This window comes from Amblyomma americanum, chromosome 2, assembly GCF_052857255.1.
Source record: "Amblyomma americanum isolate KBUSLIRL-KWMA chromosome 2, ASM5285725v1, whole genome shotgun sequence".
NCBI classification, from domain to species: Eukaryota; Metazoa; Arthropoda; class Arachnida; order Ixodida; family Ixodidae; genus Amblyomma; species Amblyomma americanum.
Genome location: NC_135498.1, coordinates 54010856 through 54032969, shown reverse-complemented (window position 1 = coordinate 54032969; position 22114 = coordinate 54010856). Strand labels below are relative to the sequence as shown.

At 41.2% G+C, this 22114-nt stretch overlaps 1 protein-coding gene across 2 annotated transcripts; it reads left to right on the top strand.

The window, feature by feature from the left end:
• The first annotated feature begins 95 nt into the window (after window positions 1–95).
• LOC144121273 (P2X purinoceptor 4-like) lies at window positions 96–19054 on the top strand. Of its 2 annotated transcripts, none has more exons than XM_077654394.1 (11): window positions 96–416; window positions 2745–2928; window positions 3533–3604; window positions 3898–3982; window positions 6054–6156; window positions 8824–8913; window positions 9613–9754; window positions 12155–12285; window positions 13436–13583; window positions 14064–14165; window positions 16524–19054. In XM_077654394.1, the coding sequence occupies exons 1-11, from the start codon at window positions 280–282 to the stop codon at window positions 16548–16550; spliced, it is 1221 nt and encodes a 406-aa protein (XP_077510520.1). In that variant the 5' UTR covers window positions 96–279; the 3' UTR covers window positions 16551–19054. The 2 variants fall into 2 exon arrangements, with proteins under 2 accessions (XP_077510520.1, XP_077510519.1); XM_077654393.1 differs by having other exon boundaries at window positions 145–416; window positions 18689–18883.
• The last annotated feature ends 3060 nt before the right edge of the window (window positions 19055–22114 follow it).

Sequence of the window (22114 nt, the reverse complement as noted above, 5' to 3'; positions counted from 1 at the left end):
CCCACTTAAGCTGAATTCATACGTCCACATCATCTATCCACCTGCTGCGTTGTCACGTGAGCAGAAAAGCGAGAGAGAGAGAGAGCAGGAATAATGGAGGTGGAGGGGTGGAGGCGTGTACGGCGTGCACTTCGAAACGAAATCGCGTAATCGTCGGCAGTTCCCTTGCGCGCGCGCACCGTCGTGCACCGTACTACCAGCTGCTAAGCTCATCCGCACGCAGGCCGACCGTATCTGGTCTTCCTTGCTGCAGTTGTTTGTGCAGAGTTTCCGGACGCCATGGGGATGAACTGCGTTAAGGCTACAGGAAATTATTTCTTTGAATACGACACTCTCAAAGTCGTGCACATCGGGAACAAAAAAATCGGCGTGCTCAATAGGCTCATTCAACTTTTCATTTTGGGCTACATCATTGGGTAAGCACGTTTTTTCAAACTATAGTATACTGTCATTGTTTCGTTTTGAGGAGAGCAGTGGTCAACCGCCGGGCTCATACTATGACATAGTACTGTATTTCACGTTTCGTGCGGAAAATTGCGATCGAGAAAGATCTTGCGATCGAGAAACAAAATTTGAAAACTTGTATTCGCTCTTCGTAGAATTAACTGCGGCGGCAAACAGGCCGGCGGACACGAGCGGTGAAAGCTGTCAACAACTTTTTTTTGTTTTTGAATTTTTCGGCGTGCAACATTTCCGCTTGATGAGCGCGCGGAAGGCGAAAGGAAGCACACACGCTGAATGCTGCGGCGTTCGCGTGTGTTCATGTGTGTGTGCGTGTGCCACAGTGTGCCACAGTGTTCCGCAATTTTTTTTTCTCAGCGTTTTTACACGGCTCGCTCTGAAGTTTTACCACACCCTCTAGCTAGCCGTCACAAGCTTGCCTAAAAACGCTATTTTTTTTCTTATCCACATACGTTTGTCCACGGTGCAAGATCAGTGCGTTCGTGTGTGTGCGGTGCGTTGAACTATCTAGACGATAAAGAGCGGTATTGTTTTACAGACCTTATCTTCGGGGCGTCTTGCTGGTTTTCCACATTTTTTCGTCTCAGTGGCTTTTATACGTGGCTACAGGTGGATTGCCGACGAAGCATTCTTTGTACTATATTGCAACAGCACATTCAAGTGGGCAAACTAAATTTAATGTGAAAGAATTCGCTCATGTATATATACCAACGGCATTATGTAATTGTAATGGCTCTATTAGGTAACTGTTCTCCAAACTTAAGCCCATTACTAATAATGCCACAGTGAAACTCGTGTCATGAGAAGAGAAGTCAATGTCCTGATTAAATCTTGAGGCAGCCACCTTAATTCACTAGCTGTTGGGTTCCTCCTTTTTCAGATAAACTGGACTTTGCCACTTTTTGCTTCTGCGCATTGCATAGATGTATAGAAATCTAAAAATCAGGAAACCTGATTTTTGCTTGAAAAGCTGCCTTGAAAAAAATTAAGCTAAATTGTAAGCACAAATTACTGAAAGTGCTGTAAGAAAACTAGTAGTAGTCAGTCAATTTTCTCTTTTAATATGCTTTTTATTCTTGCAAGGCTTCATTTCAGGATCAGTTCATGCAGTGCTTAATTGTTAAAAATAAGCCTCCAGGACACACTTATTGGCATTGCTAACATCGTTGCTGCTGTTAGCATCATTGCATCAAGCATTACGCCATGGTAACACACACAGTCCTGTCCTAACACCATTCTCTTACTTGTTGATACACAGCAATCCTAAAAAGAGATTTTCACTCACTGCAGTGGGTCCCAAGGTTGCAAGATCAAATCCCGGGTTCAGAGGCTGCACTTTGACACAGATTAAATGCTATTGATGTGGTACTGAAGCTATTGAATGTCAGCGCATGTTACGGAACCCCAGATAGTCTAAATTAACATGGATCACTCCACTACGGCATCTTTCATAGCCTATGTGTCACTTCGGGGCATTAAACCCCACGTACCAATATATACCAAAAAGGGATTTTTGCAGCGAGGGTACGGAAAATAAAAACACAAACAGACATCAGAATTTCAAAAAAGCAATTTTTTGCATTCTGTATGGCAGCTATGACATTGCAAAAAATGTTTTCTCAGCAAACATGCAAAGCTCATAGCTGCATGTTTGCAATGTGCACCCTTTATCGTAAGTTTTGAGCCAAAAAGGTTTGCTTCAAAGCCACACAGTGAGGCACTTGTAGCACCTGTGGAAGTCCTAACTTTTGGAGGGGCAAGGATGACAGCCCCTCTCACACTATGGGTGAGAAGAGTAATGTGCATGGCGAAATAATTGTGAATTAATGAAAAAAGTATAAAAATGTTGTTCAGTAAACATTGTTCCTGTCATATAAGTTATCTATGAAGATAATAAGCCATGAAAAACATTTTGGCATGAGCTGTCAAGATTACTTATTTTTATTTTAGTGCAGCTTGACAGCGCTCTACAGCCAATACAGTAATTTGTTGCCGCTGCTACCGTTGCTGTGCTTGCCTAGCAACATTTGCTGTATGGTCGTACTTACCATATTTAATGTATATTTACCGGACGATTCTGAACACCCTAATAGCCAATTTCTACCCAATTTTTAATTGAAAATTGGCAGTCAGTTTTTATGCTTGATTTGTATGAAAAAAGTAAAGGACAAAGGACCCTAAGTACAGTCAATGAAAGACTGCCAGCCAGTCATAAGAAGTCACCATATTATTGCTCATAGTGCACTTGTCATATGTGATGGTAATGGTCATACTCGGTGCAGGTATGTCATCATCTACCAGAAGGGCTACCAGCAGTTCAGCTCCTTTAATGCAGCGACGACAACAAAAGTTAAAGGGGTTGTGTCCACGAAAAACATATCGGACGATGCATTTTATCCATTCCTTTCGGACAAGTCTGTATACAAACGTGTCTGGGACATTGCAGACATTGTTGTTCCACCAGAGGTAAGGCACAGTTGTATATTTGCATACTAATTTCCATTTCAGGACTTTTTTTTTATTATGAGTGCCGCTGTTAACACCAAAGTTTCACTTAAATTGCTGCCAGTCATTAGCTGCGTGTGATATTCTCACTTTAAAAAACATGAGGATGGGTTGAATGACTTAGAAGGTGTTTGGGTTTCTTTTTTTTTGTTGCATGCAGTCTGTTTTTCATTCTTATTCATTTGGAACCTTGCAGCTATTTTATTATGGGTGTGCAGGTATTCAAACCTTCAAATAAAGTTGATTTGTTTAGCAAGCTTGACAATTGCATAATTGAATTACTTAGTTTTGCAATTAATGCTGTTTTTGCTTTTCAAAATATAGATGTGGTAGTTGTTATCATTATATCATAGTAAATATCCAGTGACCATGGTCTGCCATTAATGTTTTAGCCGACAGTGTCAGTAAATATGAGGTTAAAAAAAAGGTACTACAGAATTCAAGCCAGTGAACATTATTCCTACATTAAGTAGTTTAGGTCCCCCACCTGGAAGAAAAAAGAACGCATGAGAATTTGTGTTTGGCATATATTTTAATGTTGTTAATATCTTTGGTTCTTACTCAGGAGAGCAACCAGTTCTTCGTCACTACAAACTTGATTATAACACCCAGCCAAGAAATTAAAAATTGCCCAGAGGTGAGTATATTTTCTACACCTTCTAGGACTCGGAGAATGCTATGTCAGAGCTTATATACGTTACAGGTCACCTTTGAAATGTGACCACAAGTGACTGCAGGTTTTCAGATAATTATCTCTGGCTTCTAAGGGGCAAGTTAAACCCATTGCTAATTCCTGAAAATTAAGTAGATACCTTCCTGCATCAGGAAAAACAACTGGTTTTAATTTACTTGTATGAGTTGTTTCTTGGCATTAAGTTAATTGCACTATTTGAGTGTCACAAATATGGATTAACGTATTGCTTTCTTCAGGACCCCAGCATCAAAGAGGCCCGCTGCAAGTCTGAGAATGACACAACTTCTTGTACCGCTGGGAAGTCTATTATGATCGGAAACGGTACGTCTTTGTGTGTAACTGAGATAGGTTTTTATTTTTTCTTACATGAAGGCTTAGATTTGTGCTGGGCTCTTCATTACTGGCGTTCATGTGAGACGCCCGAGTAATTCGTGTCACTGCTTGAATAATAATAATAATAATAATAATTGGTTTTTGGGGAAAGGAAATGGCGCAGTATCTGTCTCATATATCTTTGGACACCTGAACCCGCCGTAAGGGAAGGGATAAAGGAGGGAGTGAAAGAAGAAAGGAAGAATAGATGCCGTATTGGAGAATAATTTCGACCACCTGGGGATCTTTAACGTGCACTGACATCGCACAGCACACGGGCGCCTTAGCGTTTTTCCTCCATAAAACGCAGCCGCCGCTGCTTGAACTGCAAAAAGCATATTTTTATGTTTTGTCACAATGATGTCAAATTGAAATAAAAGAAGCTTTAATTTTATGAGTATGTGATATAGAGAGAAGTAGTGGGCTCGGTGTATGATTCAAAAGTTCATCTTGAAACACCAAGTCTAAAGCACTGTTGCTCATTTAAAAAACAGACGCGTGCTTTATTTGCAGTTAAAATTTTCTATATTTTCTATACGGTTATTTCTGTCGTCCCTGACACGTGCATATGCCCTACCCCCATGCGGTCTCTCACATGCAGCAGACAACTCTTGAAATGCAGCGACGGCAGAAATTCCTGCCTGTTAAAAAAAAATATAGAATTGTAAATGTTATCATGCAGCGAAAAACAGCACTTACATGAGACAGGAGAGGGGGGACACGACACTGTGTCTCGTGTAAGTGCTGCTTTTCACTGCAAGGTCAAGCACCAACCAGCCCCACTTTTCACCTTGTTAATGTAAATATTATATTATTTTTCTTGTACTGAAACTTGTCACAAGTTCCTAAAAAATAATTTTTTTTTCAGCCAGACCTTATCTCACATTTTGTTCAAATTTTTTTAAACATTTGCTGTGCATATGTATCATTTAAAAGTAGCATTGTTTGCTTTATTGAATGGAATTAAATGTGTGGAAACAATCATTATCAGCCAGGCTGAGTTCACTGCAGGGAAGAGGCCTCTCCTAATGACCTTCTGTTCCATTTATCCCATCACAACTATGGCCAGACTATCCAAGTATATTTCCTAAGCTCGTCCAGGGATCCTTAGTGCCTCGTACTGTGTCAAAAATCTGTCACCATGGCCAGGTGCTTTGGAGTGCCTGTTACATTGTTACATTAGAGGTAAATTGTTGAAACAATGTACCCATTTTAATGTTACCAACATTCTTGCTTGTTTTTTTTAATCATTTTTCATTAGACATGGCAAGGTAGGAATTATATGAAATAAAAGGAATGCAACACAATCATGATGCTTTTCACTAACAGGCAAAAGTATGCAAAAGTATGTATAAAATAGAAAGAAAAGAGCCTGAAAAGTTAATGCATGCAAAGATTTAGATTGCGCAGTTCTATTTCTTATGGCAGGATTGGCGGTGCTGATAAGGTTTAGAACTCGTACAACACTAGCAAGTGCCAAGTACATGGAGAAAGTTTCGCTTGCTTCTTCTTTTGTTTATCAGATTTTGAGGACTCAATACCTCCAAGAAAATCTCTGATTGCTTCTATTCAACAAGCATTTCTAGTTTTCACAGTCTGAAGTGTCAGCAATGTTGTTTAGCGAACTGTTCTGATATTATATATAATCACTAGCATCCCCTTTTTCTGGAGGTCTTGAGTTTTCACAGTCTTGCAATAAGGGAAGAAACGGGTGATGCTTTCCCTGTGTACCTGGTACTTGGTGATGTAATGTGAGATCTGAAGCTTATCAGCACGACAAATCCTGCAGGAAGAAAAGGCACAGTCACTGCAATAAAATAAAATAAAATCATATATACCACTCCACATGAGATAGTGGTCAGATTTGTCTGAACAAATCTGGAAAATTTGAGCACCAGCTCTCAAAGGGGTTGAAATTATGAGTTTTTTTGACAGTAGGTCAACAGTTCGCAATACATTTTGATCGGTTGTTCTCGAAACTTGTTATTAAGCCTGTGGGCGTCTGTTTTGCACCATGCAGGTGTCATGACAGGTCGATGTGTGAAGGCTGCCAAACCAAATGAAACTCTGCACGTATGCGAAATTTCGGGCTGGTGTCCAGTGGAGCAAGATTATGGCCCCTTGTAAGTATTAGGTGCTGCCTTTCTATTTCATTCAGCTTAAAAATGCAAGTTAAAAAAAGGGGGGGGGGGGGGGGGGGGGGGCAGAGCTTTATACACCAAACTCAGTCAGTTTTAAGCCTGCTATAGTGGAGTGCAATGCACTGGCATTGACCACCTCCAACAATATGCGACTGCTATAGCTAGGATTGGAATCCGCAATCCTTATGCTCAATTGTAGAATACTGTAGCGGCCAGCACAATGGAACGCACTAAAATACTTGTTCAGCATGCCCCAACCAAGAGTACATGCCTTTGGTTTTTCTTTTTGCATGGTGAGTGCGTTGTTCTTGAACCTGCTTTGCGACAAATGGCACAGATTCAAACGAACTGTGTTTTTTGGCACTGACAACGGTCACGGTAATGGGGACGTGCATACTGATTTAATTATCAGTTCTACAGACTGTGCAGTGACCTGCTAATTGGTACCAGCCTATCTTTCATAAGTATACAGCAACATGCAATCTGCTACATCAGCAAGTGCAACCTGGATTTGTCACCTGTTCTGTGAGACTTAGTGGTACATATAAAGCAGGCCAAAGTTCTTGATAAGAGTTGCTAGCAGCAGGGAAGTGCAGACTCAGTTTTTTGGTGTAGGGTTCAAACAATTCTATGTATTAAGGCGAAAGCCTTAAATGGCTCATGCTTGCATTTGTCCGTCCATCTGTCCGTCTATCCATTACGCTCTTCAACTCGATAAGAAAAAAATTTTTGTGCACGATGGGATCACAACCACCATCCTTCCGTTCCGCAACCGAGCGTGCTAACGACTACGCTACTTCCTGCCAACACATATGTAGTTCTCCTTGTCTAGGACACTGGAGAGTGCTTGCAGAAAAGCGTCGAATCAGACGGATGCCTCCGAATTGCCCTCCAGTGTCTCCGGCATTTAAGATTCACAAACAATTGTGCACTTAACATCTTAACCACACATCAGCACCCGCCGCGGTGGCTCAGTGGTTAGAGCGCTCGGCTACTGATCCGGAGTTCCCGGGTTTGAACCTGACTGCTGCGGCCGCATTTCTAAGGCACCCGTGTGCTGCGCGATGTCAGTGCGCGTTTAAGATCCCTAGGTGGTCGAAATTATTCTGGAGCCCTCCACTACCACGGCACCTCTTCCTTTCTTCTTTCACTCCCTCCTTTATCCCTTCTGTTGCGTGGTTGGTTCAGGCGTCTGCGGATATGCGAGACAGATATTGTGCCATTTCGGTTCCCCCCCAAAAAAAAAACAAAAACAATTTAACCACACATCAGTGACACAAGCAGCAACACCACGCTAAAGGCTTTTGCCTCACTGCACTTTAGATCAACATAGTGCCCCCTTGAATTTTTGTCCTACATGCCTGTTTAGAGATGATAACATGCTTCAAGGGGCACATGGAGTGCCAAAAGTGGTAGTAGAATATCTGTAATATTAGAAATTTTTTTAGTTTGTCCATCATACCTGACAAACCAACTGCTGTACATGTCTAAAATGTTAGCTGAGCACTTCTGATCAATGAGTCAGTCGTAGCTGATGTAGCGGTTTTTGCCTTTGATTGTGGCATGGCCTTTCCGGACCTTTTGTACTAAAGTGAACCTGCTTATCACTACATTACACCCTCGAGTACAATACTCCTATTGTACTGTTCACATATTTTAGGCACTGCAAAGGTGCTCAGCTTGGTTACATCACCTTTTATCTTGCAGTATTTGGGCTTAGGTCAGGGGGTGGCTGGCAGCCTTGTGACTGTTGCTAGCAGGAAGGATGAAAATGGACAAAAAGAAAAAGAACACTGTGCCTGCTCTGTTTATTTTTCTGCCTTCATACGTATTTTTGCTTTGCATTATGAATGATCTTTCTTTATAGTTGATGTTTCATTTGTGCTTCACTGTTTTTCACTTGAGGACATGCAGCCCCTTAATTTTATCAGTTTTCAAAAGATCACTGTGGCTAGGTTTATTGGATAAACTTGAGTTTCCTTACTATCAAAGTATGTGGTTTAACCAACTAGTTTGCCATTTTTACCACTTCATTCTACCAAGGGGGCCTCTCTCCAGATAGACAGCGGCAAATCATTTTTGTGAGCACAGAATTACTGGGTGTATTCACAGATACAAGATGACTACGATGGAATTCCGCTCACCTCCGTGATGAGCAGTTTTTGCATGCTGTAGCTAAATTTTAGCCACTGCACTCAAAATTCACTGCTACTAAGAATGACCTAGAACTTTTTTCGTTAAGCAGGCCCAGTTGTATTTCAATTACATTATAGTGCCACAAAGCAGTTTCTGTCCCTCTCTTGAGCTACTTCTGTACCTGTTCTCACATAAATAGCATGACTATAAGCCATGGTGCTGGTTTGAGTGCTCTTGACTATGTCCTGCCTCATCACATGGCTGCGGCACTAGTAATACTACAACTGAATATTGCATTTGTAGGAGTATGTAAATGTTTTGTTCAGGTTTAAATTAATTTAACTGGACTAACCAAGAGCGGCATTTTGGGCATCAAAGAGCCTTAGAAAACCAGATGTAGTTGCACAGTGAAGTTTACATGGAAGTCCCATTTAATTGAATTTGATCTACGCAGAGCTGACTCTATGTGCACTTCTACTATTGCTCTGATCCATATGTCTTCTCCTTGTGCAGAAAGGATGGCACACCGTTGTTGTCCGATGTCCGGAACTTCACGGTCCTCATCAAAAACTACATTGAGTTCTCACTCTTCCATGTTCGAAGGCAAGCATTCTGCTTCTGCTGACTACCAACTGTCTTAATATTAACTATGTTGCTTGTTCGAATTGGCAACAAGAACCATTAGAGTTACCTTGATTATCAGTATTGCAAAGGTTATGTTCCATTCATTTTCAACCTCTTAAGATTTGCTGGCAAAATCTGCAACATGTGGCTTCAGCATTTAGTACATTTAGGAGATCTTGGTGTTGTGTGATCTTATATAATTAATTATTCTTTGTTACTTACCATCAGATTCTTGGTATATGGTCTAAAATACATGTATGTTAACAATGGTAGATGTATATTAGCAGCCACGGTAATATGGAGCAGGCTTTGGCATTTGAACTTTTCTCACGTATTACATAGACAAAGTGTAATGGTTCTTTGAGTTTATCAGCAAGTGTGCCAGAGGTTTTTGCTAGAACATCTATAAGTCCCTCCTAATCTTTGCTGGGTAATGTATGAAAGGAGTCTCATTGCAAAACCATGCACCTTTTTATTTGGCCATAATTGTGCACTTACTTTCATCTTGGTGAATAAATGTGAAGGGCACTTGTACTAGATAGCTGTTGTTATTTGATGCTGCTCTATGGTTTGCTTGGGATTTCATTATAAATGAAAATTAAGGCTTCTTTATGTTGTTTCATTAAGAAAACTTTCCTGTAAGAAGCCTGCCTTCAATGTTACATCCTTTGCTTGCAGGAGCAACCTTCATGACATTGAAAACTCGACATATATTAAGTACTGCCGGTACCACCCGGAGAAAGACCCGCACTGCCCTGTATTTCGCATCGGTGACATGGTGGATGCTGCGGGCGAAGACTTTGATGACGTCGCTACCAAGGTGACTTCACTACAGGTTTAGCTACATTGCATATATCACAGATGTCATCGTGTTACACAAATATGCACAGATTTCAATTTTCAACAAGTTTCCTTGTGTGAAACCAAGATACATATTTTAATTCCCAACAATATTCAAACCTGGAAATATCGAATTCGAAGGGGATCTCAGAATAGTTCGATACTATATCCATAATTTTATAAACAAAAAAGGCACTTGATAAGCTTGTCCCCAAATTAGAAGAACGAATACATCGCACCCATGCTAGTGATGCACTTCTTTTAGTTATGTGCAGCCAGCTGGCATGCTGACAACACACTGCTTGCTAGGCGTTGGTAGGCCTAGCCTTCTTTGCATCAATGCAGCAGTGGACATCTCATTGTTACTAGCCACTGCCTATTATAAGATGTATAATCCTGTTACTAGTACACTATAAATAGAACACAGTCGACGACCTAAAATTCGGACACCTGATTTTTCGGACATGCTTGATTATTCGGACTTTTTCGCGGCACCGCGACATGGCCCCTAGAGCCAATGTATAGGAGCGCTTGAAATTTCGGACGCACCGGAACTGACTGCTCGATTTTTCGGACCTTGTTCGCACTCGCCGCCAATACCCAAGCCGCCATATACCGTACTTACTCGCGTAATGAACCCACTTTTCTTCCAGAAAAGTTGACATCAGTTTGGGGGGAGGGTTCATTACGCGAGAGAAAAAAGTTTCCAACAGATTTTTTTGGAAGGGTCGAGATTTCATTATCTCCATCCGTCCCTTCAGTCATCAACAAACGCACGCGGTCAGGTTTGTGTTCGTGCCGCTGCTGTCAAAGCATGGTTCACTTTGACGCGATCCAGCAATTTTGTGGCAGCCGGCAGCGCCGGCCATTCGCATCGAGATAATGCGAACACACTGAACACCGGCCCTGAAGGACAGGCGGGCGTCTTGTACGCGAGGTTAAAAAAGCACACAGGATGGTGACGAGTGCGTAATGCGAATGACTAATGCCTTAGCTTACAGCATACAACGTCTTGGTGCTCTGCCAAGTTCGCCGAGCGTGCCGCGCTCTCCCCTCCCGTCACCCCTCTGGCAGGAGCTCTCCTCAAAAAATAAACAAGTGGTGTTATCGCCAGCAAGCAGCATCTTGGCGCAATATAATAATGATATATAATGATAATGCAAGCAGTGTCCTAATGCACTTTCATGAGGACAAAGCTTTGTAACTCCATCTATTAGTATTCACTAGATTCGATAGCCCTAAGACATATTCAGTTATAGCGGTACCTTGCACTAACTGCCACTAAGAAATTTCCATGCTATAAACAAATTGTAACATTTCTACTGACAGTTATGAATAGATAGTGTCAAGATTGTTAGCAATACCTCCTTCTTGCATCCTCAAGTTTGGGAACATATTCATTCTAGCCAAATTGGAATGTGCTTTGTCGATTTGGAAATCCACCAAACTATCGTAATTTAGTCTTACGAACTAGTACAGAATCATGCAGTCCAATTTACATAACATAACATTAAACATTTACTGGCACTCAGTGTTTCAGACGTTCAGTCATTTCTCAATTTACTTCCACTGTCATTTCATTGCACAAAAACTCAACTCTCCTTTTAGGTAGCCTAGATTACAATTTCCTGCACATCTGTTATACACTTGTACCTTCTGCCTAACAAGCACCTTGCCATGTGTTTGGTAGTTAAATATACAGCACTTGCATGACATGACTGTTTAATCAATCCTATTTGCTCACTGGTGAAAAGGAAAGGAATCAGCTTATAGAATTAATAGCTAAGGAATTGATAACCATCCGATAACATCTAAGTGGTCAATCACAGATCACAGTGACATGCATCTCCTGTTGCTTATTTGCTTTGAAATTCTGTTTAGCAGTTGTGGGCAAATATCACGGGGTGATGCATGTGTATTAGTTTCTTGACACATCATTTAAAGCAGGAAAATACGGAAGGAAAACTTTGCTGTCTACAGTCCCCTAAGCAAAAACAATGAACTGCAGTGAGGAACTGCATTTCGCTGCAGTGGAAGAGATGGCGTGTTTCAGCTCCATAGCTTTTCCTGCATTGCCAAAAAAGTTGTGGAGTGTAGGCACTGCTACCTGTCACTTGCAGGGCATGCGGTCAAGTTTAGGCTCTACTTCATTATCATTGCTTGCTCTGTGTGGAATGTTCAGCATAGAGTAGAGTACCACATGAGTGCTGTGTTCTCATTCAAGTTATTTCGAGAGCCTTCAGCTGAATCATAGTTTATTATGATGCTGTGGTGCTCACTGAAGTTAATAAATATATATTGCAGCTGAGAAATATCATATGTTCCTGTAGTGTATTATGTGTTCATAAATCTGGCTTCTTTCCCTTTCTTCTTCTCACAGGGTGGTGTAATACAAGTGCTAATATCGTGGGACTGCAACTTGGATTATGATGTGAAGTACTGCATTCCTAACTATTCTTTTCTGCGGCTGGATGACCCCAAAACAGCACTTGCCAAGGGCTGGAATTTTAGGTGAGCTCTCACTAAAGGAGCTTGCTCTTAACCCTTCGTTGCCCAGTGTTATGAATTCATGACATACTGTTTGCATGCCGTGTACTCTTTACTACATGGAATCGGGATGGAAAGCTTATTGCCAACATGTTGTCAGCAGCCAACACTTTTCAGTCAAAATGTTTGTGTCATTGTGAGCAAGTTGTGTGAAGAAAAAGAGGGCGCGAATGTGCAACTTCCTGCCAGCATCCAACAATTCCTCGTCTCTAATTTCTGAGAAATATTGCAAGGAAAGTAGAAAGACATTTGAAGTTCATAGTTCTTCAGTGCAACGGCACGTTTTTAGCCAAGGAAAAGAAGACAGAAGACAGAAAAGAAGAACTAGCCCAAGAACTAACTCTACTGAAGAAAGACATTTGTTTGGAAAAAAAATTTTTTGCTGCCTCTGGGTCTTCGAGTTGGTTCTAGGCTTTCACACAACTAGGAATAGCTACACAAAATGCACCAAATGCTAATTGTTGCTAATTGGCAGCTTACCACTTTCTCAAATATTACCAGTGCTAATAAAATTTACATACTGACTTTTGAGCGTAGGAACATTAGCCAGCACGATGTGGAGGTAATGATTGTTTATTTGGGTTCCTTCATAATTTGGGCATTAAAGAGTTAATTGCTATTAGTCAGGTTGAATGCATAAAATAGTAGTTAGTACTTGGTTTTTTCGTATTAGGCAGTCTGCACAGGCTGCTGCATGTACATTCAGTTGACATTCAGCTCTTATTGTTGCTCATACCATTGTTATTCCTTTTCATGACATGGTATTGTACTTCACTATAATCTGATGCAGTTTTTTTTTGTTGTTTAGGCTGGTACTAAAGCATGAAATACATTGATTTATCGACATCTATAGTGAATTTATTTCTGCATAAATTTCATATTTTTGTATTAACTATGCACTTGCTGATATACAACATCCAGTTCTCTCTGTGGATGTAGTGACTGCTTTCTTGGCTTTTGTTAGTTGCATTGAAAGGAATTTGCGGCACATCTGGAAAAGTAGAATATTTCTTGGCACACTGAATATTTTCTCAATAATAAATAACTTATGAAAAAATTGAAGTGTTAAGTAAAACTATGGTTCCTAAAAACGTACTGCACTGACTATTGGCAGGTATCCCAAGTACTACAACGAGAAAGAACGAAGCCTCGTCAAGGCATACGGCATCACCTTTGTCATCCTTGTCCAAGGCAGGGCAGGCAAAATCAGCCCCATTCCTATCGCCATCAATATAGGTTCGGGCTTGGGACTCATGGTAGTGGTAAGTACATGAGGACACCCTCAACTGGTGTTTTGTACCACATAGTTAAGCGATGCTCTGGGCAGGTTGTGTTGAAATCTTGCATTGCTCCGATGGGCAGATGCAAAGCCATTTGCTAAAGACCTGCTCCTGTCTAGTAGGGCACAGATTTGCTTGAAAGAAGTTGAAAAGCACAAGGGGGGCAAGGGGGTATGCCAGAGATAGTTTTACCACTTTCCTTGAAAGCCTTCTGCATGGCTACAAGTAGACTTGTCAATAACCAAATCACATGACATGATTTATTTGAGTAGCAAGAGGAATGAGGGTGTGTGCGTACATATTGCTGTGCAAGTCAACTCTAACTCATGTCAGGTAATATTGGACAAAGCAGGCGTCATTGACAGTACTGAGAACAGGCATCTGTCTTCGCTGCCTAAAACATGCTCAGGCAAATTAAGTGTGCGCAGCATATTTCACCTTCATTGTGTTTTTCTTCCACAGGCCACAGTACTTTGTGACCTTGTTGTACTCAACTGTCTAAAACGCCGCGATTTGTACAAATCTAAAAAGTACAAGTTCGTTACCAGCGAGGAGCAGTACAATGTAAGTTGGATTTCATTTCTTTAGCCGATGTTTAAGGGAAAGTTGTGAACTTTAAACTTTCTCTGTTAGCCACTGAGTGGGACAACTCCATTTCACATCTGCTTTTTCTACACGTTTTGCTGCAGAGCATGAAATTTATCCATTTCGCTAGGGTAAAGCATTGGCTGTGGTTTTGTATTCAGTGCAAAGTTGCATATATGAAATTAGACTGAAAAACTGACCATTAATCTGGCCAGATATGGAGTGTTAAGCTGTAATTCCTTCATGTTCATGGCATTGAGCAGAGACAAGAAAATTGTTGCACTACTTTACTGGTTACTTCAGTCTGAAAAATAAAAAAATATTTAATGAATCGTCACTTTAGCTTAGTCTTTGGACACTTTAGGCCTTATTAAAGGAATGAAAAAAAAAGAACCATGCTGACTTGCAACTGCTTTTGCGATAGTACCCCACTTAAAAAAATGTGGCACACAGTCTCTCTTATTGAGTTAATGAAGCCTTTGTGGCTGGTGCCATAGAGAGGTAGTTTCTCTCACTTAGGCATCTGTATTTTTAAGCTAATATTTCGCTTTGTGGTGATAGCTAGGAAACTTTGGTTACGAAGCTTTAGAGTACTGAGAAAAGCATCAGTGAATATACTTCTTTACATATTCATTTACTGCCAGAACTTCTTTTTCTTCATAGTCATAGAATTTGTCAAGGCAAGATCTATTTTTTTCTGTACCACATCTATGTCTACACAGCTGTGTGGAGTATTGGCTTGCACTAGTTGGCTGCATATCTCTTGCTACTTAAACTTACCGCATGCTTTGTCTAGAGCAGGGGTTCTCAAACTGGATTCCACGCGCTGCTTTTATGGGTTCCGCGATCACCCACACTGGCCTGTTCCCTCTTTCCAGTACATTTCTTGCAGGTGCTTGCGAACCAGGCACTGCTGTAGCACGTGATTTGTTGTTAAAGCTAATTTCAAAGTGTTAGCTCTTCTTGACTTGTTCCTCAGTTTCGTTTCGTCCGCAGCACATACCTTGGCAGCACGCCAAAATGCTGTGCGCCAGTAACGGCGCGGCGTGGTTTTGTTTTTACGGGAACACAGACCAAACAGCTAATTCAGCAGGCGTAGCAAGCAACTAAGGTGTAGGAGCCCAGGACTATGGGCCCCTCCTAGTTCGGGGGGCACAGAGATTTTTATTGAATAAAGTTTACCACCACCACCATCCATGGCAGGGACTCGCCTCGCCTGGCAAACTTTGCAGCCTCCTAAGACTGGGCGCGTCACTGTACATATGTTTAGAATGCCGGCGAGACGGTGTGGAAGGGGCATGACGCACAAGACAACCTGTGTTGGAGTACGTGCACCCATGCATGTGGTGACTGTAGGCGTGTAGGCTGCACTGCCTAGCTAGCTGAGCCAAGCCAAGACCAATGAAGGTGCGCATGTCTTGTGGGGCATTATTCAGGGCAATTTGATGGCATTGTTAGCACTGAGGCAAAGCTTTGCCTCTGGCGAGCCCATTTGCGCCGAAAAGCCACGATCTGTTGAAACAGAAAAAAAAAACGCTGATGCTGTGCTGCTGCTGGAGTATAGTAGGTAGCCTGGGAGTAGGTAGCCAATGAAAATGGGCGAGCGGTCACGTGATTCTGTGCCCAACCCAGCTCCGGTCAAGCACGCGAGTTCGGTGCAATTTCTGTCTTGTGACTGCAGTTTTCTGCATTCTCGCCATGGAGTTAGGGGTATGAGTATGAGTGAGAGATGGGCATTTAATAAAAAAAATCTGATTGCTGAAAGCAAGGAAACAAACAAACGCTTCCAAAAGTGAACAAAATGGAAAAAAAAAACACAAAGGTTGCATTCACAAGCCACACCAACTGTTTGTGGCAGGGGGCAGTGGGGGATTCCTTGGCACATAAGGAAGCCTGTTGGGGGTTCCATGAAACAGAAAGGTCCGAGAACCCCTGGTCTTGAGGTTGAAACAGTTTGTCGAGGTTTGAAGACCCATATTTTCTGAAAAAGAAAGATAGATGCTCTATTTGATGTTTTCATGCAGCATGTTACATTTTTATGAATCGGACACTTTCAGGCATAACATTTCAAATAGCATTGCCTTCCTATCTGTAATGATCGTGCAGTATGCTTAAGGGAAACAGTTGATGAAACTGCAGTCAAGTTTACAATATTCTCTTTGCAGTTATTCAAGATTTTTAGATTTTTTTATTCCACTAATGCCATTCAGTGAAATGCAACTTTGTGCACTCTGTATGTGACATTTCTGAAGAGATGTTGATGCATGCATCTCTTATTGGGTAGTTTGCAGTTATGCAACCTGGTTGATGCCATCTTCACTTTCCTTTTCCTTTCAGGGCTTCTCAAACCAGGCATTTTCTTAGCTTTTTCAAACATTCATTTTCAAAGGGACGATCAGAAGAGCCTCTATGTGTGTGTGCCCTTCATATAATAACTGAATCATGCACCTCTGTTATGTTGCACACTTTAGTGGGACCACTACTGTTTTACTATGTTTGGCTTGTTGAATTGCTGTTTGAAGGGAATCGACTATTTTGGGATCTTTATATATGTATGTAAAGGTTTTGGAAAGGTGTCATATATTTGCACTTTTACAATTCTGAGCATAGCACTTTTATGACAATAAATCAACACTTTCATATGATAAGGAAGAATTTTATCTTGTATTCAACTTCAGCATGCATGTGAAGTTTTATCTAAGTAATCTAAGAAAGAAATGAGCTATAAAGCTTAGTTTTTGACATCTTTAAATTCAGTATGGTACACAAAACAGAGACAACAGGAGACATGATAGACACTGGCAACAGATTTGTGTCACCTGAACAGAAACGTGCTACGCAGAAATGAACCTCACTTTTTTTTTTCCCAATTAGTCTTTGATCCTGCATATAGCATCTTGAGACAGGCAAGACAGTTTCATTATCTGAGAAATGCAGCTAAGGATGATGGACACATAATTTGAAAGGCCTTTGAAAAAAGTTTGAAAAATTGAAAAATAAAATCACATAAAAACTAGCAGAGGCCTTTCACATTGCTGCAAGAAGGAACGGTGTGTCAGCCATTTCCCATTTTGCTTGGTAGGTAGTTAGTTTGCTTCCTTGACTCAGGATTGAAGCAAAAGGGAAGATTGGGGAGCAAAAGGGGAAGATTGAAGTGGGACATAAAAGTGAGGTTTGTTTCTGTGTGCCATGTCTTCAGTGTGCTGAAATGTGGTGTTAGTCAGTTCACATTGTGTGGTTTGTCATTTCTTCTTATGTGTTGTGCTGAATTTAGAGCCGTTAATGCACCTACACACGCAGCTATCTAGGTCGCTTTGTTTCATATTTGTTCTCTTAAGGCCCATGCAGTTTCAAAGATCACAGAAACAGGTGACCATATTTAGAAGTTAGCTTATTGTAAGTTGGATGGTTATTTGGACTGTTCCCATAGCCAGTTTCTTGCTTCCTTTTAATGACATGTTTCATGGCCTACTTTGTGTACTAGGTAATGTTAACTTTATTATGCAGTACATGGTTTGTTACAGATACTAGATTTAGTTTATTTGGTAGGACTGTTACATTTTATCCACTTGGTCAAAACAGGAAGCTGGACTTCTCTACTTACTTCTAACCACATTAATATTGAACAACATTTCATTAACAGAGAGTAAGAAATAACTTTATCCAGCAACTCTAAGTTGTCACTGAAAATAGACCAGGGCTGGCCCTGAGGTCATCTAGGCACTCCATGAGATTTCACTGGAGATTATTTTCTAGGGAGCAGTTACCTTGTGTTCATTTGCATAGCTTGTTGTATACTTGCCCTAGTGGCTGAGTAGCTCCGGCTTTCGACACAGAGCACAGGTTTGCAGATGCCGTGCTGTCCATGGTAACTTCATTTTGGCAAACGGGAAATGCAAAAATTGCCCATGTGCTGAGGTTGCGGTGCACATTAAAAGAACCCATGGTGGACGGAAATAGTTCAGAGCCCTCCACTATGTCATACCTTCTGGCCTGCAGAGTTGATTCAGCACGCAGAAACCTGTTAATTTTTTTCATTATTATTAACGCACTGTGCCAGTGTGGTTGGTGTATTCTTTGTGTTTGTTGCTGCATATAATTTGCAGAGTAAGCACTGCTTGTCATTGGAATAAATTCTTAGATGAAAAAGGAAACCAAAATGAACTGGCCTGCTTATAGCTTCATTCTGTATTGATGCTATGTCTAGCTACAGACCTTTGGTTCCATAGTGTATTGTTCCAGCAAAACTTTAATCCTGCCCAGGCAAACTTAGTGTTCGCTGTGTTCTTCACTTCAACTACTGGAATTCTCTATAGTATTAGGACAGTTGTCAATACTGTGCATGCTGCCAGTTTGTTTTTTGTTAATTGCCCAGAATTTTTACAAGGTGTGACTAAAAGTAACGTTTACATGTTGCTTTATTGAAAATATATTAAGCTTTCCTTTTCTTTTTGTCTCTGTGCTTGTCTTTTTTGTTTTTTATGTCCTTGTGTTGCTGTTAGCAAGTGAAGGTGGCATGCTTGGGAACTGAGAGCTTTTATCTGAGGTCATGATGCAACTGCCGTGAAGAGAATTTACAATGGTTGACCTGAACCTCAAGAAGCTCGGCTGCGATGAAAAACTGTTGACAACAGTAGACAAGCTGTGCCTGCTATAAAGATGCAAATTGTATTCTGTTTATGTATGACCAAACTACTGTTTTTTGTGTCTGTTTAGCAGTGTTCTTGTTTGCAATTTTACGGAGCATTTTCCAAAAAGCAAATTATCTGATATTTTTGTCCAAATGTAAAGTGGAATGTGAGAGAGGGCACTTGTTTGTAAGTGTTCTGCTTTGGGTGACTTTTGTAATTAAAGGTATGAGATTATTATGCTGTTTGCAGGTGTTCTTACCCATGATGTTTGCTTGTGGCTGTATTTTTAACTTCCTAGATCAGCACATGATCTTGAGTTCTAGACAGGGCTACCAACTACACAGTACAGTAAGTGGCTGGCAACTGTAAGATTTATGAAGGAACAGATTTAAGGTGGGTGGGCGGAGTTTTTCTCTTCAAACAAAAAATATTACATAAGAAAACAATGCTGGACACCATTTTTTTCACCAAGAAAAGTCCAAGAAATACATGGTTGAAATGAGACTGCCCCTTCCAAAGGGACCATAAATCTGCCCCTGGATTTATGGAGTGCACATGTGAACTAAGTTCGTTTAGCATAGAGTGATTACAGCGTGCCCCTCAAAAGGTCTTAGCAAAAGTGTTTAGCAGCATGACTTTAACCCTGTGAATTAATGTTTATTCATCATCATCACCATCAACTTCGTCAATTCTATTTCAGCAGAAATCTTTCTCCAGTAATATCCCATTATCCACTCCACTATACAAGTTGCATCAACCCTGTCGGCGCAGATTTAACCTCCTATCCAGTCACCTGATTTTCTTCCATCTTGACTACATTTCTGTTCCCTTATTATTCATGCTGTCTCTCTTCAGTAGCCACCAATAATCTGTTCTGCACATTAAATCCATTTCTTTCTCTTCATTCCAGCTAGGTAATGAACTCATTTGCTTGTCTATTTCATACTGTTGACCTTGCCTCTCCTAATGCTGCGCATTGATTTCCTTTGTCTATCCCCTGATGTTTCTTGTTCACATTTCAAGCTCGTTCATTGTCTTCCAAGTTTTGGCATCATGGGTGAATACTACAGGTTGCTGCTATTGTTGTATACCTTTCTTTTTAGAGATATTGGTAAGCCCATGTTCGTTATTTAAAACCGTCCACCTGATGCACTTCAACCTATTATCCTGCTACAATAGAACTGCTGTTGCAACTGCTTACATTTCAGTTAAATATTGTTTACAAGCATGATCTTCACACTGTGCAACCTTACAGCTTGTAAGTCTGATGCCATGCTGGCTAAAATACTTTTACTACCAAAGCCTCATTCTTTCTACAGTATTCAGCAGCACAGATGTAGTAAGTCACTCTCAGTTGCTCCTACGGTTTGCTTGTTTTTTCCTTGAAATATTGTCCGTGCCCATTCATGACGAGAACGTAACTTTATACGCTCCGGCAACACAACCTGTCGCTGCTGGGTGACCATCATCACCAGATAGACATCGCCCGGGTATTTAGGTTATGCTGCTTACAAATCTCCACACTGTAAGAGAAAGAAATTGGCAGTCGTTCAGAAGGTCTGGCGCAATTAACTGCGTAAGCAGAATGCGCTTTTCAGTTCGATGCTTTTCCCTTTTGTTTCATCCCATTGCCTGCAAGTCTCTCCAAATAACTTCGCTTTACTTTGGCTGGCTTTTATGGCTCGCTAGTGATTTTATGTTTTACATTTGCTGCATTCACACTTTGGCTGTCTTTATGGCTTGTGAATGTTTTTGTGTGCTTTCACATTTGTTGCATTAATCACACTTCGCCTTCTCGGCACGCCGCATTGGATCGGCCGATGACGCGTGTCCGCTGACGTGATCCGCTGCTGCGCACTCGCTTTCGACACCGATTTCCCCCGCTCCGCACTCGCCGCTTGCCTCTCCGCTAGAGTTTGAGGGGCTTTACTCTTCGCCTCCGCCGATACACATTTTTTTCTTCGCATTTCGTCGAGTGACGCTCTCGCGCTCAGCTCTCGGCAGGTGCCAGAGACGTCACTTGGCGGTCATGCAGAGAAGCACGTACAGGTCGGCCTTTTCCCCCGAACGGCACTCGTACTCCTTACGCAGTAAAATAAGATTTTGCTGGTACAACTCAAGAGCGAAGCGGCTTTTTCGCCGTCAAAGGACCCCTTCCAGCCAGTAGCGTCCTGCTTATTCTCATGAGCTTGCTAGCTTGACAATGCAGGAAGTCGCAGATTAAAGGAGATAGTCCCCTCCTGCGTTGTCACTGTGCTCCCTGCATTGTTACGCTGGCGGGCTCATTGGAATCGGTCGAGCCATTGGCTGGAAGGGGTTGCTTTCAGGGAAAAAGCCGCTTCGTTCTTGAGTTGTATCAGACTATAGGAGGTTGCATGCACAGCGTGGGCCGTGCAGATAGTTGTGTGCGCTTTTATCATTCGTAGGGTAGAGTAAGTGCAAGGTTTTGTTCGCCAATTTCGCTTATGTGGCCGACGCCGCAGCGGAAAATGCAGGCTATTCATTAACGTGTATATATATATATATATATATATATATATATATATATATACTATATATATATATATATATATATATATATATATAATATTCACTCTCGTCGCTCGCCGGATTGCATGCACAGCCACACGAGCACTTGCAGTTAACCGCCGCCAGTAAAGGGAAGCGAATGGTCACTCCATTTTATTGTGGATTATTTATTGCCTGCGCTTCAGAGCGAATTACCTTTTCACTTCCTAGTTGTCGCTGTGTAGTGGTTTGTGCCGATCTTCCCGACGGTTCAAGAAGATCAAAATCAGTCTTTATTTGTTAATATTTTACATACGTACAGTATATCATACAGAAGGAGGTCCCGAAGTCGAAGACTAATGGGACCTCCTAATCTAATACATCGTGTAAAACATTTAACAGCTGCGACAGATCAGATGAATGTGAGAAATTTAATATATAAATATGGGGTACAACATAAAGGAGATACATGGGAGAGAAATAAACAGTATTAAAAAGCTATTACAAAAGGCCACTGGAACATACTGATTTATATATCATACTGAATTATAACGAAGATTAGGAAGCAATGCAAAATACATGTAAGAAGAAAAGGAATCGAATTCATCACAATGAGGGCTCTTAGCTAAGAATTGCTCGTTTAAAGTGTGCTTTAAAGTTGAAGATTTAATTAGCATTCTTTAGTTCTAATGGTATAGTGTTCCAGACAGCAACTGACGAGAAATGAATTGCCTGTTTCCCGTAATTGGTGCGTACTTTAGGCAGGACAATATTGTTATTGAGTGCGAA

What these genes read in the sequence shown, in the direction of transcription:
- LOC144121273 (XM_077654393.1), top strand. Translation starts at nt 280, where the DNA reads ATGGGGATGAACTGCGTTAAGGCTACAGGAAATTATTTCTTTGAATAC. An exon ending in ATTTTGGGCTACATCATTGG is followed by an intron (nt 417 to 2,744) that starts GTAAGCACGTTT and finishes TACTCGGTGCAG; the next exon opens with GTATGTCATCATCTACCAGA. An exon ending in AAATTAAAAATTGCCCAGAG is followed by an intron (nt 3,605 to 3,897) that starts GTGAGTATATTT and finishes TGCTTTCTTCAG; the next exon opens with GACCCCAGCATCAAAGAGGC.